We start from the raw sequence: 22,786 nt of genomic DNA on the forward strand, positions 1-22,786 counted from the left end.
GCTGCCCACGTGCCATTTAAACATGGTGCCAGGACCTGGGAGCCCACCAGGCAATGGCAGGCAGCCAGTCTCCTGCCCGGCCCACCGTGAGATTCACCGATGCAAAATGAATGAAGCGAAAAGCGGAAGATTATGCGTGTGTTGCCATCCTGCCGCCCAACGGGAATCAATCCAACTTTGCCGACCGCTACTGGATTTAATCTCCAAAACGGAAAAGTCCCCACTGTAAAGCACAGAAAACCTTATTGATGCAATAGCTTGCAATGTTTAGAATACAATTACTGAGGCACAGCAGTTCATAAATAACAGAATGTAATCATAAATGGGATTTTTGTAATCATACAATAAACAGGCCATTTGTACATCTGTAGGTTTATTAGACGATGGAGATTTGCGACATGCGGTGTCAGAAAGTTTACAAGGGATCTCATTCCAAAGAGCAATTTCCGAAAAGGCAATTACTATGCAAACCAGTGCATAACACAAAACGGTACATCATTTAAAACAATTACACCAATGGCTCGTTAACACAGAATGTTAACAAATTAAAGTTAACGGGTTTGTTTGATTCTATAGTTCTGAAAGATTTTCCAAGCTTTTCTGGCAAAGATTATTGCCAACCCAAAGCTCCTGATCGATAATAAACAGCATCAATGTCCCACAAGAACTGCCGGAAGAAGTATATTTCATTAAGGCACTTGTCCATTGGCCAGAACGTTACTGATAAAAAAAATGCTCAGGAGTACCACTGCCGGGGAACCAAACGTTCCTGAATTAAAGGTTCAAGTTGAAGATATGAAGAAAAAATGAAATGAAAATTGCTTATTGTCGCGAGTAGGCTTCAATGAATTTATTGTGTAAAGCCCCTAGTCGCCACATTCCGGCGCCTGTCTGGGGAGGCTGGTACGGGAATCGAACCGTGCTGCTGGCCTGCTTGGTCTGCTTTAAAAGCCAGCAATTTAGCCCAGTGAGCTAAACCAGCATCCAATGATGGTCTAAGAGGGACTCGCACTGGAGGAACTTCAGGGCTCTCTAATGCAACAATGGAAAAGTGCCTTAATCAAAGTAAACCCAGTTACCCTCACTGAAAAGTTTATTTCTTGCTCTCCCATCCATTTTGTTTGGGATGATGCTGGTCATGCAGACTTCAAAAGTTCTCTTGAAACCTTATGGGCGACATTTGGGTGCAAAGGGTAGAAGGGAATTTTGTGCAAAGTTTGCAGCGTCCTGCCGATGTCATCAACTCCAGCTACAATTCCTCTATTTCGAAAGGCGTGCAGAAGGTGTGAGGGGCGCCTGCCTGCCTCAGCTCACAGTTCTTTGGGACATACTTCATCAGTTCTACTGAATGACAGGCCAGGTGTTGGGAACTTGGCCTTTTTTGGCTCGATATCCTTTGACCGCTCCTTGGTTCTGTTTTGTCATAGTATAAAGCCCAAAGCAACGTAATGGTGAGAATCATGGCCAGTATCTGTGCTACTCCGATGGAAATCCCCAGAAACCTCAACACTTGTAACTGTTTGGTGCCACGCAAGAAATTGTACATTTTCTGCCCGCAGCCCTGCAGCAAAAACAAAAGGTGGTACATTGAATAACCAGATAACAATCCTCTGTGACATACATGTTTTTTCCCTTCCCCACTATAATGCACTCTGATGTGCGATGCACTGTGTTCTGCAACAACAGACAGTAGCTTTTTCTGAGACCTCGGGCAGGATTCCCGATGACCGACGCCGAATTCACAATCAGTGATCGGGCGGAGAATCGATTCTGCCGCCAGAATCAGGGCCGGTGCCCGTTTGATGCCAATTTGTGGTTCCCCGCCCCATCCAAAGCCGGCATCATCGTGATGTGCGCCGCGTGCAGTCGTAATGCCGTTGGCTCCTCATCAGCCGGCCCACTCGCGATGCCCTGAGTCCCAAATTCTGCCGGGATCCATGCCGCTGGCTGGAGGGGGCGTCTGTCAAGGCTGGGGGGACTGATGGGGGGTGGCCGCGGGGGGTGGGCTGTGGGGTCGGTGGGTAGGTCACATGCACAGCCGGCGCCATGTTGTACGGCGTGACCGGTGCAGGTTGTCAGCTGTGCGCATGCGCGGCTCGGGGCCTGGGCGTTCTCGACGCATTACGCGGGCACTTCATGCGCCGCCGGTGCGAGCCCCTCATCGGTGCTAGCCCCTCACTTAGCCGCAGGAGCGAAGAATCCTGCCCCTCAATCCTTTGGGAAAACTTTGCACACTCCCATTTCTCCAAACTACATTTTGATATGCAAGGTGCCAATTACTGTTTGCACACATTCCACACACTAGAGGCAGAATTCTCCCACCACCCGCGCTGGAATCGCGCCCGGCGCAGGGGTGGAGAATAGCCGTTCACGTTGGAAAAAAAACTGGCGTGACAGCGCTTCTGCTATTCTCCGTGGACCCGACAGTTGCGCAGTTGACGCGTTGCTGGTCGGAGGTCACTGAAAGAGCCCCCCGCGGCAATTCTCCGCGGTCGACCGGCCGAACCCCCACCGGCGTGGTTTACATCTGATACCACCCGGCAGGAGCTCGGACCCACGGCCGCTGTCTGACTCCGGGAGGGGCCTCAGCGGTGGTCAGGCTGCGATCGGGGGCCACCGATTGGTGGGCCATCATGATCTGGGGGGGGACCTCCCTTACTCCGCTCGGGCCCACTGTGTGGCTCCGCCATGTCACCGGCGCCCACGCTGAAGAGGGCCGCCGTGCGCATGCGCAGACCCACTTGCGGCCGACATGCGCTTGCGCGGTCGCGCAGTCTGAGCAGCAGGCCTCGCCGGCAGCCAGAGCTGCAGGACGCATGCCGGGGTCCTGCTAATCCCCTGGAAAACGGAGAATCAACCCGGACTTTCAAGGAAAAAGTCCGGAGTGATTCTCGCCCGTTTTCCGGCGGGCGTGGTGACTTAGTCCACAAAAGGGAGAATCCCGCCCTAGGTTACTGGGCCAGAACGTTCTGGCAAAATCAGAAGGAGATTAAGGCATTGCTAGTGTGTAAATTGTCCAACAACTTATGCCAAGGAAGGGAGATGGTTGTGATTTGTAAAGTTTTGCAAGCTGATGGTTACTTTTGACCGCTCTGCAGTTAGCCCTGCAAGAACCCAGAAACTCACTCTCAACCCCCTCTGCTAGTTTCAAGAAATGGCTGCATTTGCAATTAAATTACCAATTAAACTCACCTCAGAAGGTTATTCTGGCCATTCAGATTCGTACACTTATAACAAGCTAAATTTCATGCTTACACACACACTCCTCACGCACACACACATACACACACACACTCACACATACACACACACAGACTCTCACACCATCTCACACGCACACTCACACACACTCACACCCACACACAAGCGCACACTCATACACACTCTCACACACACTAACACTCACACACACTCAGACATATTCCTCATACAACATTCATACACTCTCTCACACACATTCACACAAACACACGTCACACACTCATCAACACACATACACACTCTCACACACACTCTCACACAATCACATTCATACACACTCCTGACACAAACACTCACACACTCAAGACATACTCCTCACACAACACTCACACACTCACACACACACTCCTTACACACATTCACACTCTCACTAACACTTACACTCTCTCACACACACAAACACTCACTTTCACGCATTCTCACACACACAACTCTCACTCACACTCAGCCGCACACATTCACACACACTCACACACACACACATTCTCACACACACACCACATGCATCATCTGTTTCTTCTGTGATGTTGACTGAGAGATAAATATTGGCTGGGCCCTCAGGAATCTCTGTTCTTCACAACAATGCTACGGATTCTTTTACATTCACCTGAGAGAGCAGGTAGGGCCTCATCCGAAAGACGGCGGACGGGATTCTCCGCTCCCCAGCCGTGTGTTTCTCAGCGGCGCGCGATGCACTGGTGGCAGGGTTCTCTCTTCCCGCTGCTTGGTCAATGGGATTTCCCATTGAAGCCGACCCACTCCGCCGGGAAATCCACGGGCGAGGGTGCACTGCCGGCAGGAATAGAGAACCACAACGGCTGGAGAATTCCAGCCAGACTCTCTGCATTCCTTCAGTACCGCACTGTACTGTCAGCCTCCATTATTGTGTTCAAATCCTAAAGTTGGACTTAGCCCAATTTGTACATTGCACACCAGAATGTAATTTGAACATTGTTGTAGAAACATAGGGCGCGATTCTCCGCCCCCACGCTGGGTGGGAGAATAGCGGGAGGGCCTCACGACATTTTTCACGCCCTCCCACTATTCTCCCCCCCCCCATTCTCCCCCCCCCCCCCACGCCCGACCCACGCCACGAATCGCCGCTCACCGTTATTTACGGCGAACGGCGATTCTCCGAGGCCGATGGGCCGAGCGGCCGGGCCATCACGCCCGTTTCAATGCGGCAGCAAACACACCTGCTCGCAGCCGTCGTGAAAGGGGCGCCAGATGCCCGTTTGGGGCATCTGGGGGCCCGATTGGCACGGCAGTACCACGGCCGTGCCAAGGGGGCCATAGGCCCGCGATCGGTGGGTACCGATCGCGGGCCTTGCATCCGTAACAGACGCACTCTTTTCCCTCTGCCGCCCCGCAAGATCAAGCCACCACGTCTTGCGGGGCGGCTGAGGGAAAAGACGGCAACTGCGCATGCGTTGTCCAACCTGCACATGCGCGGCCGACGTCATCGGCCGCGTCAGCCGGCTTGACGCTTGACGTGCGGCCTTGACGACCGCTCCTAGCCCCGCCCGGGGGAGAGAATCGGCCCCGGAAGTGAGCGTGAAGGCTGCCGTGGGTCACGGCCTGTCCCACAGCAGCCTTTACGATTCTCCGCATTTGCGGAGAATCTCATGTTTTGAACTTGCAAGCTGAGGGAACCATCTATTATTTATTTGAAAGTCAGAACATTTTAAAGGATCCTTTTTCAATAAAATGTTTATGTGCCGTAAATATTCCAACCTTTACAGAGTAATATGGTCACAGAAATTGTACCATCTTATAAAAATGAATCATGTAAGTATTGCCAATAAGATGCCGAGAGAGCAGTATTTTACAGTGACTTCTGAAACCTTCAAGTGGGTAATGTTCTGATCTTTCTTCGTGGTAGGTTTTGGTTCCACTGAAGGGCAAATAAGAAAGAGGCCCTAATTTCCGTCTACTTTCCACAGCGGTTCTCGGGGATCAGGAGGTTGAGGATCTGTCGGAGGTTACCTGCCTTTCACTTTAATGTGTCCCTGCCAGTGGGCACATGATGCACTTGCTGCTACCGTACATTATCCACCTACAGATGCAAGATAATAACGACAGTGACTCAGCTATCATGGGACTACTGCCTCCTGCATGCCGTACTGCAAATTAAATGCAACCCAGCAGATCATTGTCTGAGATGAGTGCTGCAAGATATGAAGTAAATATACAATTCCTGGACTGCGAAATAAATTTAATGGAAGGTACTTCTACATTTCTGAGTTCTGACAAAGAAACAATGTGCGCCTATAAATGTCATAAATCTTGCCCAGTTGCAAGGACATTTTCTAACAAATCACCTGATGTTCTGATATTCTCTGGTGACATTCACTTGTAAATATATTCAAGGTTAGTGATACCCTTCAGCGCACAATAAATAGAGTGAGGGCACTTTGAATCACCGCTGATGGGATGATTTCTGAGGTGCTGACATGCTTATCTCTTAAACAGCCTTTCGAACACCTGGATCTATTTCCCAAAGGATTCAATTTCAAAATATCTTGGGTATAATTTCTTGCTTGACAGATTTCAGTGGATGTCAACAGGGTTTGGGAAACTAAAGTAATATTCCGTAGGACACAGGTCACTACCTAGAAATATTTGCAGCAAATTAACTATTTAAAAGCTACCGACTACATCATTGTGCCTTTTGTGGCGTTCAGCTCCCTGTGGTACAGGCACGCTATTTAGCACACTCTTGTTATCGGATGTCAGTTCAAAAATTAGATCAAGGTTTGGCAAGTTATTAATTCCATAGCAGTTTTTGACCAATTGAGGATTCTTCAGGTTTCAGGGAAAACGGGAATGGCCAGGCAGCAGAACTCTGTTACTTCAACTTCGATAAAAAGGCAGAGGTTAAAATGTAGGGAACAGAAAATTAGAGTGATGTGCGATCAATAACCACAGAAACGAAGGAGTAGTCCGAATTGAAGGCTTTAATCTACAAGATGTTTCCCCAGCAGCTCGAGTACAGAAAGAACGATGGCTGCTGGGAAACACGGGTTCTTATACCCCGCCTCATTGGGCGGAGCTACCTTCGTCTTGACCAATGAGAAAGCAACGCTTGGGCCAATGAGCAGCGAGCCTTCTCCACCAATAGCAGCTCACACTCCCAGGTACCGTAATACCAATAGTCATACTACCACAGAGAGGAACAAAAATCAAGTTGAAATCCGACAGATGAAGTGATTAGGGGGCAACAGGGATTGGGGGAAAGGATTTCCAGAAGTTTTTTTTAAACCTTCACAGATCTAGAGGAAAGTTTTTGTTGACACCTAAATAGCCAGCGGCAACATTCCTGCATAATGAAGGACCTTTCAGTGTCAGGCTCTGAAACCAAATCTGTAACGAAATGCACCCTCCAGAGGCAATCATGTGGCTCCTTTCCATATTGAAATGCTTTTGCAGACAACTATCAAAAATAATATATGCATTTTACATTCAATGAAAACCTCATTCATGTTGTAAATGACATTTGAAATACAAACATTTACAATGCAAGCTTTAATACCTCCACAAATTTAGAATTCGCTCTTATATTCATGCGTTCGAGTTAGATTATTGCTTTAGAAATCTAGTGCTTTAAGAGCTATAATAAACAAAAGTGCATTTACGACCAAATAAATTTCTGTTTACACTGCTCCACATACAATTAACCGGTATCATTAAAAGGTTGTTGAGCAGCTTTTAGAGTGTAATATTGCATTTGAAAAAAACGTTTTTGGAAAAAATATGTTTCAGTGTTTTGCATCCGGGGCAAAAAACACTTTCCAATGATGGGAGTTCTGTTTTGCCACTGTGTATTCATGCTGCTGCAGTGGGAACTTTCACACATATAATATAAACACTAACCAATGCTTGATGTAAACAAAATGAGAAAAAGAGAGAGGAAATGTGAATGCTTAGTTCATTATCTCCAGGCAGAAATCACTTCTGAATCAACTGCAAAATGCCTGAGAGACCTACTTTGGCATAAAATGCATTTATTTGTTAACTAGTTCTGGATGATTTACTTCTTCCCAGTTAACAAAAAGCTTCATTGAAATGCACTCCATTCATGATTATATTACTGCAAAGCCAATTCAACACCAACTGCCTTAAGCCAGGTTTCTGCTCGTCACTCTGCTGCCCACTAATACCTGAAGGCAAAACCTATTGCAAAACCAAAGTTAAGCACCAGAGAGGGAGAGCCAATGCTTTAAATTGGGAAGTCGCGACCAGGGAACGTTAAGCTTGGCTCTTGAAAGTACGAACATTGGAGAGGCATGGGAAGACTTAAGGACAGTAAGAAATGAACAAGGGGCAGAAGAGAATGAAATGATTCTCGCCGGCCGGGATCCTGGAAGGCGGAAGAGTCCACAGGGTAAATGCTTGTCTTTGATGCCAGGGTGATAAGCTGGAGGAGTGGACCCGATAACGTTACTCATTTACTAACATTCCAGTAATTTCAATAGAATGAAAATCAGGCAGATCTTACAATGGATGGGTGACCAGGTCCCTCAGTGAAGAGAATATATCACCACAACTCTAGCCTTGGTTTACATAAAGATATGCAATTATAATAATCTTTATTGCCACAAGTAGAATTTCATAGAATTTACAGTGCAGAAGGAGGCCATTTGGTCCATCGAGTCTGCACCGGCCCTTACAAAGAGCACCCTACTCAAGCCCACGAATTTACCCCATCCTCGTAACCCAGTAGCCCCCACTTAAGCTTTTTGCACACTAAGGTCAATTTAGCATGGCCAACCTACCTAACCTGCACATCTTTGGACTGTGGGAGGAAACCGGAGCACCCGGAGGAAACCCACACAGACACGGAGAGAAAGTGCAAACTCCGCACAGACAGTGACCCAGCCAGGAATGGAACCTGGGACCCTGGAGCTGTGAAGCAACTGTGCTAACCACTATGCTACCATGCTGCCCAAATGTAAGTAGGCTTACATTAACAGTGCAATGAAGTTACTGTGCAAATCCTCCAGTCGCCGCAGTTTGGCGCCAGTTTGGGTACACAGAGGGAAAATTCAGAATGTCCAAATTACCCAACAGCACGTCTTTAAGGACTTGTGGGAGGAAACCGGAGCACCCGGAGGAAACCCACGCAGACACAGGGAAAACGTGCAGACTCCATATAGACAGTGACCCAAGTCGGGAATCGAACCTAGGACCCTGGAACTGTGAAGCAACAGTGCTAACCACTGTGCTATCGTGCTGCCCACAATGTATATGTTCACAATTAATATAAAATGTCATTGTTATCGGTATTGGGAGAATTGATGTGTGCATTTCTATTAATCATTCCGTTAATTATGCTTGGCCCTCGATTTTCTAACCATATAATTAATTCTTCCAGTGCAGGGTATTTCAACGTGAGCAGCTGGAGCTGATTAAAAAAAACTTCATCTCCCTGTAGTCATACATTTGAGATGCTATGCTACTCTATATTGGAATAATCACATTCTACACTTGATATGATTCTTGGCTGGGGTACCCCACAAAAGTACAGCTTTGCGTTTGAGACTAAGCTAAAATAAAACGTTGATCCTCTTCCGTTTTGTTCTGTAATTAGCAAGTCAGCTATTGGTTAGTATGAAGCAGCATTGGCGTTGGTGGACGCCAGTATCTGACTTCCCCTCAGCACTGAAAGAGAATGAGTGAAAATTAGTTGCCTAACAAGGACAAAAAGAAATTACAAAAGGGCGGCCTGGTTTTCCATATTGGAAATGCCCATTATTTGAGCATCACGTGCATATCCTCTATTGCCAGGTCGAACCTCTGTAATTTTGTAACTAGGGTAGCATTTGGTGCTAGTTTGTGGGGAATTAATGTAGCTTAGTGCGTAAGAATGTAATGATCTTTTGTATATCTGATTTTCCATCGCTTCTGTAGATTTTGCGCTTTTCTTTTATACAAACACTTAAACTGAGCATTCCCAGCCAAAGATGCTGATGTGTTAGGCAGGTTAGTTTGACGTTGACTGCAACTGGATGCAGGGAAGCTAGAAACAAATATCTGACACCGGAGATGATCCAACACGGGTTTATTTAACTATGGACTGCTGTACATGTTCAGCTGTGGGTTGACACTCTACTAATCCAACTGATGACCACTTACAGGCTTGACCAGACTTACTAGCTACCGCATGGTAATAATGCTCACTGGCTTGTGCACTCTGACTGTCTCAGTAGCTGGGTCCTGAGAGAGGGAGAGTCTTAATGCCCTGTGGGCTTTATAGTGGTGGTGTCCTGTCTGGTGATTGGTTCTTCTGTGTTGTGTGTTCATTGGTCATCCTGTGTGTCAATCACTGCCTGTCTGCATCTCATTATATACATGAGTGGATATTATGACATCTCCCTTTTTTAAAAAATAAATTTCGGAACGTGAAGGTATATACGTGCCTGACTATGTACAAGTGGTAAGTTAACAAACATATGTACATGAGAAGGTGTCTATCATGCAGATACGGAGCAAACTGAACAAAAAATTTACAAGAGTAAAGTATATAAATTCAGTCTTTGAGGCGGGCGATGAATTCTTGTCGATCGCCGCAGAGGTGGAACAGGAGACGCCGGCACTTGGACAGGCGGGATTGCTGGCATTGCAGCGGGATTGCTGGCATTGCGGCGGGATTGCTGGCATTGCGGTGGTGTCGTGGGCAGGCGGGATCGCTGGCATTGCGGCGGGATTGCTGGCATTGCGGCGGGATTGCTGGCATTGCGGCGGTGTCATGGACAAGCGGGATCGCTGGCATTGCGGCGGGTTTGCTGGCATTGCGGTGGTGTCGTGGACAGGCGGGGTCGCTGGCATTGCGGCGGGGTCATGGACAGGCGGGATTGCTGGCATTGCGGCGGTGTCATGGACAGGCGGGATCGCTGGCATTGCGGCGGGATCATGGACAGGCGGGATCGCTGGCATTGCGGCGGGGTCATGGACAGACGGGATCGCTGGCATTGTGACGGGATTGCTGGCATTGCAGCGGGATTGCTGGCATTGCGGCGGGATTGCTGGCATTGCGGCGGGATTGCTGGCATTGCGGCGGGGTCATGGACAGGCGGGATTGCTGGCATTGCGGCGGGATCGCTGGCATTGTGGCGGGGTTGTAGAAGTGGATTTCATTTGGAACTTCGCTGATAGGGTTAATATAACAGTTCTGAAAAGCTCTGTGAAAGAGATGTCAACAGGTCAAGGGATGAAATAAAGGGAGCGTGTTCTGACCGGCATCTGTGAAAGCAGAGATGTCAGAAGGTTATGGGATGGAAAGAGGGGAGTGTGGCTTTAGTACTATTTAATGTTCTGACCCGCATCTGTGAAAGCAGAGAGGTCAAAAAGTCAAAGAATGGAATGAATGGGAAGCGTTACTTTATTGCAGAGATAGCGTAATTAAGCTCGTTTGACCAGTTGGAACAAATAAACATTGAAATGTAAAAGGAATGGGCTTTGGAATGAGTTAAGCCAGATGGCCATGGGATACAAAAACCTTTGTAATAATATTAATAGTGACTTGTGCTAATGATTATGTCAAAAATAACCTCCCGACCTCGAAGAATAATTCCATATATGTACATGTTCTGGATCCTTGCCAAATCATAGGTGTATCTAGGAATTTAAGGGGACCACCCCTAAGCTGTAAAATGTATAAAAATACAGTCCTTATTCTGGGATTTTGGCACTTCTCGAAGGTAGTTACCCGACTGCTTAGAGATTTGTCCCGGCCGTGAATAAACGAATATTCGTTACTGACATGTTCGAGTGTTTTACTTCTGGACTGACGATCAGATACGTGAAAGCGCAATTCACAGGGTCGCTAGCATTGTGGCGGTGTCATGGACAGGCGGGATTGCTGGCATTGCGGCGGGATTGCTGGCATTGCGGCGGGATCGCTGGCATTGCGGCGGGGTCATGGACAGGCGGGATTGCTGGCATTGCGGCGGGATCGCTGGCATTGTGGCGGGGTCATGGACAGGCGGGATTGCTGGCATTGCGGCGGGGTCATGGACAGGCGGGATTGCTGTCATTGCGGCGGGATCGCTGGCATTGCGGCGGGGTCATGGACAGGCGGGATCGCTGGCATTGCGGCGGGGTCATGGACAGGCGGGATCGCTGGCATTGCGGCGGGGTCATGGACAGGCGGGATTGCTGGCATTGCGGCGGGATTGCTGGCATTGCTGCGGTGTCATGGACAGGCGGGATCGCTGGCATTGCGGCGGGGTCATGGACAGGCGGGATTGCTGGCATTGCGGCGGGATTGCTGGCATTGCGGCGGGATTGCTGGCATTGCGGCGGGATCATGGACAGGCGGGATTGCTGGCATTGCGGCGGGATTGCTGGCATTGCGGCAGGATCGCTGGCATTGCGGCGGGATTGCTGGCATTGCGGCGGGATCATGGACAGGCGGGATTGCTGGCATTGCGGCGGGATTGCTGGCATTGCGGCGGGATTGCTGGCATTGCGGCGGGATCGCTGGCATTGCGGCGGGGTCATGGACAGGCGGGATTGCTGGCATTGCGGCGGGATTGCTGGCATTGTAGTGGGGTCATGGACAGGCGGGATTGCTGGCATTGCGGCGGGGTCATGGACAGGCGGGATTGCTGGCATTGCGGCGGGGTCATGGACAGGCGGGATTGCTGGCATTGCGGCGGGGTCATGGACAGGCGGGATTGCTGGCATTGCGGCGGGGTCATGGACAGGCGGGATTGCTGGCATTGCGGCGGGATTGCTGGCATTGCAGCGGGATTGCTGCCATTGCGGCGGGGTCATTGACAGGCGGGATTGCTGGCATTGCGGCGGGATTGCTGGCATTGCGGCGGGATCATGGACAGGCGGGATTGCTGGCATTGCGGCGGGATTGCTGGCATTGCGGCGGGATCATGGACAGGCGGGATCGCTGGCATTGCGGCGGGATTGCTGGCATTGCGGCGGGATCGCTGGCATTGCGGCGGTGTCATGGACAGCCGGGATTGCTGGCATTGCGGCGGGATCGCTGGCATTGCGGCGGGGTCATGGACAGGCGGGATTGCTGGCATTGCGGCGGGGTCATGGACAGGCGGGATTGCTGGCATTGCGGCCGTGTCGGGGACAGGCGGGATTGCTGGCATTGCGGCGGGATTGCTGGCATTGCGGCGGGATTGCTGGCATTGCGGCGGGATCGCTGGCATTGCGGCGGGATTGCTGGCATTGCGGCGGGGTCATGGACAGGCGGGATTGCTGGCATTGCGGCGGGATTGCTGGCATTGTGGCGGGATTGCTGGCATTGCGGCGGGATTGCTGGCATTGCGGCGGGATTGCTGGGATTGCTGGCATTGCGGCGGGATTGCTGGGATTGCTGGCATTGCGGTGGTGTCATGGACAGCCGGGATCGCTGGCATTGCGGCGGGATTGCTGGCATTGCGGCGGGATTGCTGGCATTGCGGCGGGATTGCTGGCATTGCGGCGGGATTGCTGGCATTGCGGCGGGATTGCTGGCATTGCGGCGGGATTGCTGGCATTGCGGCAGTGTCATGGACAGGCGGGATCGCTGGCATTGCGGCGGGGTCATGGACAGGCGGGATTGCTGGCATTGCGGTGGGATCGCTGGCATTGCGGCGGGATTGCTGGCATTGCGGCGGGATTGCTGGCATTGCGGCGGTGTCATGGACAGCCGGGATTGCTGGCATTGCGGCGGGATTGCTGGCATTGCGGCGGGGTCATGGACAGCCGGGATCGCTGGCATTGCGGCGGGATTGCTGGCATTGCGGCGGTGTCATGGACAGGCGGGATCGCTGGCATTGTGGCGGGATTGCTGGCATTGCGGCGGGGTCATGGACAGGCGGGATTGCTGGCATTGCGGCGGGATTGCTGGCATTGCGGCGGGATTGCTGGCATTGCGGCGGGGTCATGGACGGGCGGGATTGCTGGCATTGCGGCGGGGTCATGGACAGGTGGGATCGCTGGCATTGCGGCGGGGTCATGGACAGGCGGGATTGCTGGCATTGCGGCGGGATTGCTGGCATTGCGGCGGGGTCATGGACAGGTGGGATCGCTGGCATTGCGGCTGTGTCGTGGACAGGCGGGATCGCTGGCAGATCGGTGGCCTCATGGCAGGAGACATCCGGAGGAGGCATGATAACCGGTGGAGCAATGCGGTTAGTCGGTGGGCGGGGAACTCTCCACAGCGCACTCCTGCTGCACCGGAGAATGGAGCCGTCAGCCATTTGAACAATGAAGGACCTCGGGGCGGCCTTCCTGACAACAACAGCTGGGGCTGACCAACCTCCCTCAGGCAACTGGACGCGAATAACATCTGCTGGAGCCAGCGCAGGCAGATCCGTGGCATGAGCATCATACGTGATCTTCTGCTGGTCCCTGGATTGATGAATTTTTTGCAGCACCGTGAGGTGGTCAAGGTCTGGAATGTGAATGACTGGAACAGTCGCCCTCAGGTTGCGGTTCATGAGAATCTGTGCCAGAGACAAACCAGTCGACAGAGGGGTTGCCCTGTAAGCCAGCAGAGCCAAGTTGAAATCGGAGGCTGAGTCTGCAGCCTTGCACAACAACCGCTTAACAATATAGACCCCTTTCTCGGCCTTCCCGTTTGATTGCGGGTAATGGGGACTGGAGGTGATGTGTCTGAAGTGGTAGGATCGTGCAAAATCAGACCACTCCTGGCTGTAGAAACACGGACCATTGTCACTCATTACCGTGAGTGGTATCCCATGCCTGGCAAACGTCTCTTTGCGGCTTTGATGACGGACCTAGACGTGAGGTCCGACAATTTCACCACTTCCGGGTAACTGGAGAAGTAGTCGACCAAGAGCACGTAATGACGCCCATTGGCGTGAAAGAGGCCTACCCACACTTTAGACCACGGAGAGGTCACAATCTCGCGCTGTTGCAGTGTTTCCTTGGGCTGAGCTGGTTGAAACTTCTGGCAGGTTTCCGTGACCGTGTCGGCAATGTCCTGGTTGATGCCCGGCCAATAAACCGCCTCCCAAGTTCCGCGTCAACATTTTTCGACCCCATGGTGACCCTCATGTATCTGTCTGAGCACCATAGCTCGCATGCTTTGAGGAATGACGATCCTGTCCAGTTTAAGAAGGTTTCCCTCAATGACCGTCCTTAACTCATCCTTAACGTTAAAGAACTGGGGACATTGCCCCTTTGCCAGCCATTGGCGAGGTGTTGCATCACGCGCTGCAGTAGAGGATCCTTGGTAGTTTCTTCACGTATTTGGACCACACGTTCATCAGTGGCTGGTAGGTTGCTGGTACACAACTGCACCTGTGCCTCTATGTGGCAGATGAAGTCGCCCTGTTCACACGGCGTGGTATCGGGATAGGGCATCCCCGATGATCAGCTCCTTACCCGGTGTGTAGACGAGTTCAAAGTCATATCGGCGAAGACGAAGAAGAATTTGCTGCAGCCGAGGTGTCATGTCATTTCAATCCTTCTGGATTATGTGGACTAAAGGCCTGTGGTCTGTTTCCACCCTGAACTTCGGCAGGCCGTATATGCAGTCATGAAACTTGACTATTCCTGTCAGGAGACCCAAGCACTCCTTTTCGATCTGGGCATACCGTTGTTCGGTCGGAGTCATGGCCCTGGAGGCGTATGCCACTGGAGCCCAGGACAAGGAGTCGTCTCGCTGGAGGAGCACCGCCCCAATGCCGTCCTGGCTAGCATCAGTAGATATCTTGGAGTCCCTGGTTGGGTCAAAGAACGCCAGTACTGGGGCTGTGGTGAGCTTCGCCTTTAGCTCGAGCCACTCCTTTTCATGTGCGGGCAGCCACTGGAACACTGTTGACTTCTTTACGAGATGCCTGAGGGCCGTGGTGTGGGCTGCCAAATTGGGAATGAATTTCCCGAGAAAATTTACCATCCCGAGGAAGCGGAGGACCACCTTCTTGTCCTCCGGGGTCTTCATGGCATTGATCACCAGCACCTTGTCAGCGTCAGGTTGCACACCCTGCTGTGCAATGTGGTCACCCAGAAACTTGATAGCGGATCGACCAAATGAGCATTTGGCCCTGTTGAGCTGGAGGCCATTTTCATGAATCCGCTGGAAGACCTGTTTGGGGCGAGCAATGTGATCCTCGGGCGTTGTGGACCAGATGATCATGTCGTCCACATAGACTCGCCCCCTCGATGCCCTCCATCATTTGCTCCATTATGCAATGAAATACTTCGGAAGCTGATATGATACCAAAAGGCATGCGGTTGTAGCAATACCTGCCGAACGGAGTGTTAAACGGGCAGAGCTTCCGACTGGATGCGTCCAGCTATATCTGCCAGAACCCACGGGAGGCGTCCAGCTTGGTGAAGAATTTGGCGTGAGCCATCTCACTGGTTAACTCTTCACGCTTCGGGATCGGGTAGTGCTCATGCATGATGTTGTGGTTCAGGTCTTTGGGATCAATGCAAATGCGGAGTTCACCAGAGGGTTTTTTTTACGCAGATCATGGAGCTGACCCAGTCTGTTGGTTCCGTGACCTTTGAGATGATGCCCTGGTCATGGAGGTCTTGCAGCTGCTTTTTCAGATGATCCTTGAGAGGAGCCGGCACCTGGCGTGGTGCATGGATCACTGGGGTGGCTTTCGGCTTGAGCAGAATTTTGTAGCGATATGGCAGCGTGCCCATTCCATCAAACACGTTGTGGTATTGCGTGAGAATGTCGTCTATCTCAGCCTGGAGATCTACATCGGGCGAGGCAGTCGCCGGTGTCGAGGACATGGTGTGGACTCGCTGGACCAGATTCAGGAGTTTGCAGGCGCGAGCACCGAGCAGGGACGCCCTGTCAGGCCGGACGATTTCGAAACATAATGTTGCCTTTATTGCCTTGTGAGATACACCTAGCTGACACGATCCACTGGCAGCTATGGCATTGCCATTGTAGTCAAGGAGTTGGCAGGCTGCTGGAAGAATGCTTGATTGGTCACAGATGCTGTCGAGATCTGACTGTGATATGAGAGTTGCAGACGCACCGGTGTCCAGTTTAAATCGGATGCGAGCCTGGTTGACTGTGGGGATAGCACACGATTCGTCATCGGGATCCACACTGAGGATTGAAAGGCGGGTTGCAGATGCAGTGGAGACCAGCTCGCGTGTCGTTATAATGCCCACCCGATATGGAGACACGAGACAGTCAGCATCGGGGTCCGTTGGGCTGTCGGGATCAGAATCCTGCATGTCTTGTTGTACCGAGCGGACACTTCTGCGCCGTATCTGGGATCGCTGTCTGATAATCGGTGGAGCAGACCTGCAGAAGACCGAGTAATGGCCAGGCTTCTCACACTGTAGATATCGCCATCCTTTGGCTGGACATTGCCTCTTTAAATGGGCGGAGCCACAATTCAGACACGTCATGACGCTGACGTCAGCACGTTCCGTGCTCCATTGTGCATGCGCAGTGCGGTCGGCCGACATACGCACCTGAGCATTAAGGTTTACGGCCTCGGCGTCCACCCAGTCGTGGCGCACATGCGTAGGGACCCGGGAAAAGTGCGCGAAATGGCCACTCTCCTCGAGGCTCAGGCCTTGTATTTTTGCGATGGCCTGCACCCGTTCTGCCTCGTGGGAGGCCAGTTTTGCAGTTTCTGCCGCCCTGATGTGGGAGTAACGATTTCTGGCATGCTCATGGATTACACAAGTCTCGATAGCGACAGAGAGGGTTAGCTGTTTGATTTTGAGGAGCTGCTGCCGCAGGGAATCGGACTGGACCCCGAAAACGATCTGATCTCGGATCATGGAATCAGCCGTCGAGCCGTAATTACATGACTGCGCTAGGATGCGGAGATGGGTCAGGAAGGACTGAAAAGGTTCATCCTTACCCTGAAGCCTTTGTTGGAAGATGTACCATTCAAAGCTCTCATTCACTTCAATGCCACAGTGGCTGTCGAATTTAAGCAGAACTATCTTGAACTTCATCTCGTCTTCGCCATCGGCAAACGTAAGTGAGTTGTAGATACGGATGGCGTGATCCCCCGCGGTTGAGAGAAATAGCACGATCTTCCTGGCATCCGATGCTGCCTCGAGGTCGGAGGCCTCGATATACAGGAGGAACTTTTGCTTGAAGATTTTCCAATTGGCGGCGAGGTTGCCGGAGATGCGGAGCTGCGGAGGAGGCTGGATATTTTCCATTTCGCTGGTTGGCCGCTTGCTGGTTGTTGCAGATTCACTCAAGGTAGGTTCGGCAGGATTAATAGCACTTCTGGTACCATGTCTCAGTGGCAGGGTCCTGAGAGAGGGAGAGGCTTAATGCCCTGTGGGCTTTATAGTGGTGGTGTCCTGTCTGGTGATTGGTTCTTCTGTGTTGTGTGTTCATTGGTCATCCTGTGTGTCAATCACTGCCTGTCTGCATCTCATTATATACATGAGTGGATATTATGACAGATGACACGCTCTCTGCTGGAGTAATTTAAACAGATCAAGATTAAGACATGGACATTGTCAGTCCATTGTGGAAGTTTTCATCAGCATGTTAGGCAGCATCATGAGAGAATCAAAGGCTCCTGTGAATGCTCAGCCACACCTCATGACTCCCCTGCAAAACCCAAGTTCAATGCAGTCCCAAAGGTGTATTCTGACCATCTGCCATTATCCACATCGACAGGCAGGTATTTTGTTTTGGCAAATGATTCGTGTATGCAGAAGCTTCAATTCCTAGCAATGATGAGACTGAGAACCTAACAGCACCAACATGACATGTAAAGGCTTTGTAAAGGCCATGTAAAGGGGCCTCACGGTAGCATGGTGGTTAGCATCAATGCTTCACAGCTCCAGGGTCCCAGGTTCGATTCCTGGCTGGGTCACTGTCTGTGTGGAGTCTGCACGTCCTCCCCGTGTGCGCGTGGGTTTCCTCTGGGTGCTCCGGTTTCCTCCCACAGTCCAAAGATGTGCGGGTTAGGTGGATTGGCCATGCTAAATTGCTCGTAGTGTAAGGTTAATGGGGGGATTGTTGGGTTACGGGTATACGGGTTACGTGGGTTTAAGTGGGGTGATCATTGTTCGGCACAACATCGAGGGCCGAAGGGCCTGTTCTGTGCTGTACTGTTCTAATCATTCTTCTGCATGGTCGTCCAGAAGTATTGAATTGTGGTGTCATGCTTTGGGGTATGTACGAATATGAAAGGAAGCTTGGCAGGATGACCAGTAACCAGCATTGCCTAATTGGCTGCAGTTGCTAAGGTACCACAGATACTATCTGCAGGTCCTGGAAGAGACTGTTTTCATCAGCTTTGCATCAGCAAGTGGCCAGATGCAGAGCTACGCCCTTTGTTGTGAATAGACCTGGGTATAAGATGAAACACATTGCCGGGAACAGCCAGTCAGCTATGGCTGTAGACATGCTGGCACCTCCTTCCAGGCACCCTGCAATCCTATCCCATTCGGATGATGTAGTAGAGTGGCTCACAAGCACCTCATGCATCACTACCAATTTAACAGCTATCAGCTGGAATGGATGTTGGGTTGCGTCATCACTAGCCTGCAGAGCCACATCCACACAGTGGATCCCCTTTTGCTTCATAGAATAGTGCAGAAGGAGGCAATTCAGCCCATCGAGTCTGCACTGGCCCTTGGAAAGAGCACCCTACTTAAGTCCACACCTCCACCCTATCCCCGTAATCCAGTAACCACACTAAGCGGCAATTTATTCTGGCCAATCCACCTAACCTGCACATCTTTGGACTGTGGGTGGGAACCAGAGCACCCGGAGGAAACCCAGGCAGACACACGGGGAGAATGTGCAGACTTCACACAGTCACCCGAGGTCGGAATTGAACCCGGGTCCCTGGAGCTGTGAGGCAGCAGTGCTAACCACTGTGCTGCCATGGCGCCCTCATGTTTGTTTACCATTTCTTGCCCCTGTCCTTTTTCAGGCAGCTTGGCAAAGAGTGTCAATGGGCCAGTAACCAAGGAGCTTTTCCAAAACTGTAAAGGGTTTGTCCCCCTATTCAGACACTCCACGTCCCATTTAAATTTCACCTCTGCGGGACCTGCCCCTTCCAGCCCCTATCCAAATGATAATGAGCTGACCATGAAAAATGTCCGTGGGAAGAGTGCACTGCCTTTCCAATGAGATGAGCACAAATCTCCAACCATTTGCTTATCGTTTAACCACATATTACTATTTATTTAATAAATGTGGAAAGGACTCAGCCCTCTTACCTCTTGATAAATATCAATGAAATGCCCATTGTGGGCGTGTTCAGAGCACCCTGGAAATTCCCGAACGCAGCAGGAGTCAGGAGGCCTCTCCATTTCTGTCATCTCCAGCCAATCAGTAAAGTACATCACTCCACAACACTTGAACTGGAAAGAACAATAAAATTCACAGCATTCTAAACTTCATGACATGTTCCAAACCAAAACTATTCAGTGATCTTTTGCTGCATAAAATAAAATGTTTTCCTGAAATAAACCTGTCAGTTGTCATAAGTTTGCATTCAGAGAACAGCAGGGAGTTCCTAGTGGCTCTGCCAACATTTATTCTCTGAAACAACACCAGCTAAAATAATGATCTGATTATCTATCACATTGGTGTTTGTGGAACCTTGGTTTCTGCAACATTGTGGGCCACAGTACCTGCACTGCAACTTCAAAAGTGATTCATCATAGAATCATAACGGTTGCAACAGGGAGGGAATCTATTCAGTCCATCATCTCCATACTAGCTCTCTGCCATAGCAACTCAGCAACTCCCCCGTAGCCTTGCAATTTTTTTATCTCCAATTAATTTGCTGCCAATGGGAACTTTTTCTCCCCATCTGTTCTGTCCAGAGCCCTCATGAATTGGAACACCTCTATCAAGTCTCCTCTCAGGAGAACAGACCCAACTTCTCCAATCTATCCACGTTCCTGGAGACCCTCCCTTCTACGACCGTTCTGGTAAGCCTTTTCCGCACACCCACTCTAATGCTTTCACGTCGTTACTAAAGGATAGTGCCCAGAGCAGGACACAATATTCCTGTTGGCCCAAACCAGTGTTTAATAAAGGTTTTCCACGATGTCCTTGTCTTTGTACTCCCCACCCCTATTCATATCCTATATGTCTTCTTAACCATATTTTGACTTGCCACATTCAACGATTTGTACAAATGTACCTCCAGGTCCCTCTGCTCCTGCAGCCACTTCAGAATGGTGTTTTTTACATTTTATTGTCCCTTCTTATTCTTCCGACTCAAATGCATCACTTCACACTTCTCGGCGTTAGATTCCATTCTATGTCTATGTCTCCTTGAAATCTATCTCATTATCATTCACAATGCTTCCAAGTTTTGTATCATCTTCAAATTTTGAAATAGTGTGCTGCACACCCAGGGTGCGATTCAGCAACCCCGTTGGGCCCAGCGAGGATCCAGGTGCAAAGGGTGAATCTCGCGCAAGCCCCAAATTGGGCTCCATGCCCAATCAGCTCACTGATGCTGCCCCACTACCGTGCTACATTCCCAGCGGTGGGCTGTCACAGGAATCAGCAGCCCACTCCACTGAGGACGGCAGGGAATAAAACCAATTAAGGCGCCCATCAAAGGCCATTTTCCCGAGTGGGACATCCTTCCGGTGTCGCATGGCCCCTTTGTTGTGGGATCTTGAAAATGCTGTGCAGGAGGCCTTTGGCAGGAGGTCAGTGGGCTATGGGTAGCCGATTTAATCGTCAGCATCGAAGGAGGGGTGGGATTGAGGGGTGGTGGTGGCAGTGCAGGCTCTCATCTGGGAGGGGCAACCCTTTTTCCTCCCGTTATCTACCTGGAAAATGTCAGATGAATACCAATTCCTGCCCACCTCTCCAAAATATTTTTTTAACCAGTCTAATGACCTCCCTTTCTTCCCAAGTTGTTCAAGGTTTCAAAACTCACCTCCTATCCCAAGCTGGACTCATCCATCACCTCTATTTCCATTGCCCAATTTGACTTTCTCTCTCCCAACAGTTCTAAACATTGGTCCGCATTTACAATGTCCTTCTTGGGTGAAACTTCGCCCAAGTCACCCAACTCGCTTGCTGGATTCAGCCGGCCTGGAGGCTTCACCCCAACGCTGTTTAGTACTGGTGCATACACACGTTGATCGGTCATAATGGCACTTTGGGGGGGGGGGGGGGGGGGGTCTCCCAGGCCATTAGAAACCCCCCGGGTGATCGGGAACAGGGCAGAGTGGAACCCTGGAACTCCTTCAGCACAGCCAGACTGCCACCCTGACAGTGCCATCTTGGCACTCTGGCACTGCCCGGTTGGCATTGCCAGGTAGGAGAGGATGAGGGGGGTCCATGGGGCAGCCCCAAGCTTGGGGGGGAGGGGGGTCAGAAATGCAGGGAGGGGGTCCTGGAAAGGAGGGGGGGGGGGAAGATCGGACAAAAATAGTGGCCCGACCTGCGAGAAGCCTTCACTGTTGAAGAGCTTCGACAGGAAGACCCTCTAAGTTCAGCCTCAGTGGGGAGAAACTCCTTGAGGCCAAAATAAATGGCAGAGTGTCATTGGATAGCATTCCTCTCGGCTGTAGCCAGTGAGAAACACCCCACTAAATGCACCGTTCAGCGGACTTTACTGAAGGCCGCTGAATCGTGCCCCAAAGTCCAGGTCATTAATCCAGGTCACAAAACTTGCCACAGTCTTTCTTATTCAATGGGCTTAAACCTTGCTGACAAGCCTGTGATGTGGCACTTTGTTAAATGCCTTTTGGAAGTCCATGTACACCAACCACATTACCCTCAGCAACCCTCTGTAAATTTATCAAGTTCGTTAATCATGTCTTGCCCGTAACAAATATGCGCAGGTTTTCTTAATTAATCCACATTGGTTGAAGTGACTGTTCATTTTGTCCCGGATCGTTGTTTCTAAACATTTTCTTATCACTGGGTTTAGACTGACTGGCCTGACGTTGCTGTGCTTATCCTTATACCCTTTTCTGAACAACGGTATAATATTTACACTTCTCCTGTCCTCCAGCACCAAAAGATCAAATGAAAGATGAAAGATAATGGCCACTGCCTCCATAATTCCCATCCTTACTTCTCTCAGTATCCTTGGATGCATCCCATCTGAATCTGATGACTTATCAAGTTTAAGTCCAGAAAGCTTCCTATTACCTTCTATTTACTGATTTTAGCCATCCAGTGTCTTAATTACTTCCTCACTCACCATAACGATGGCACAGCTTCTTCCTTAGTAAAGTGCTCATTTAATATCTCAACCATGCCTCCTGCCTCCATGTGTCAATCACTTTTTTGATCCCTATTGGCCCTACTCGTCCTTTTACCACGCTTTTATTATTTAGATGCCTATAAAAAAACTTTACCAAGGGTAAAGTAGTAGCATGGATAGAGGATTGGTTAATTAATAGAAAGCAAAGAGTGGGGATTAATGGGTGTTTCTCTGGTTGGCAATCAGTAGCTAGTGGTGTCCCTCAGGGATCCGTGTTGGGCCCACAATTGTTCACAATTTACATAGATGATTTGGAGTTGGGGACCAAGGGCAATGTGTCCAAGTTTGCAGATGACACTAAGATGAGTGGTAAAGCGAAAAGTGCAGAGAATACT

At 50.4% G+C, this 22,786-nt stretch overlaps 1 protein-coding gene across 2 annotated transcripts in view; it reads right to left on the reverse strand.

Moving 5' to 3' along the window:
• Nucleotides 1-356: 356 nt before the first annotated feature.
• Nucleotides 357-22,786, reverse strand: part of tspan12 (tetraspanin 12) — a 59,846-nt gene continuing 37,416 nt past the window's right edge. The window contains exons 7-8 of one of the 2 annotated variants that reach the window (XM_038780045.1): nucleotides 19,423-19,566; nucleotides 357-1,561 (exon numbers count right to left, since the gene is read on the reverse strand). In XM_038780045.1, coding sequence (XP_038635973.1) covers nucleotides 1,250-1,561; nucleotides 19,423-19,566 — 456 coding nt within the window. In that variant the 3' untranslated portion in view covers nucleotides 357-1,249. Of the gene's footprint in view, nucleotides 1,562-6,222; nucleotides 6,695-19,422; nucleotides 19,567-22,786 lie in introns of those variants that run through there. The other variant, XM_038780046.1, reaches the window with a different exon arrangement.

The sequence above is a fragment of the Scyliorhinus canicula genome, chromosome 20, assembly GCF_902713615.1.
Source record: "Scyliorhinus canicula chromosome 20, sScyCan1.1, whole genome shotgun sequence".
NCBI classification, from domain to species: Eukaryota; Metazoa; Chordata; class Chondrichthyes; order Carcharhiniformes; family Scyliorhinidae; genus Scyliorhinus; species Scyliorhinus canicula.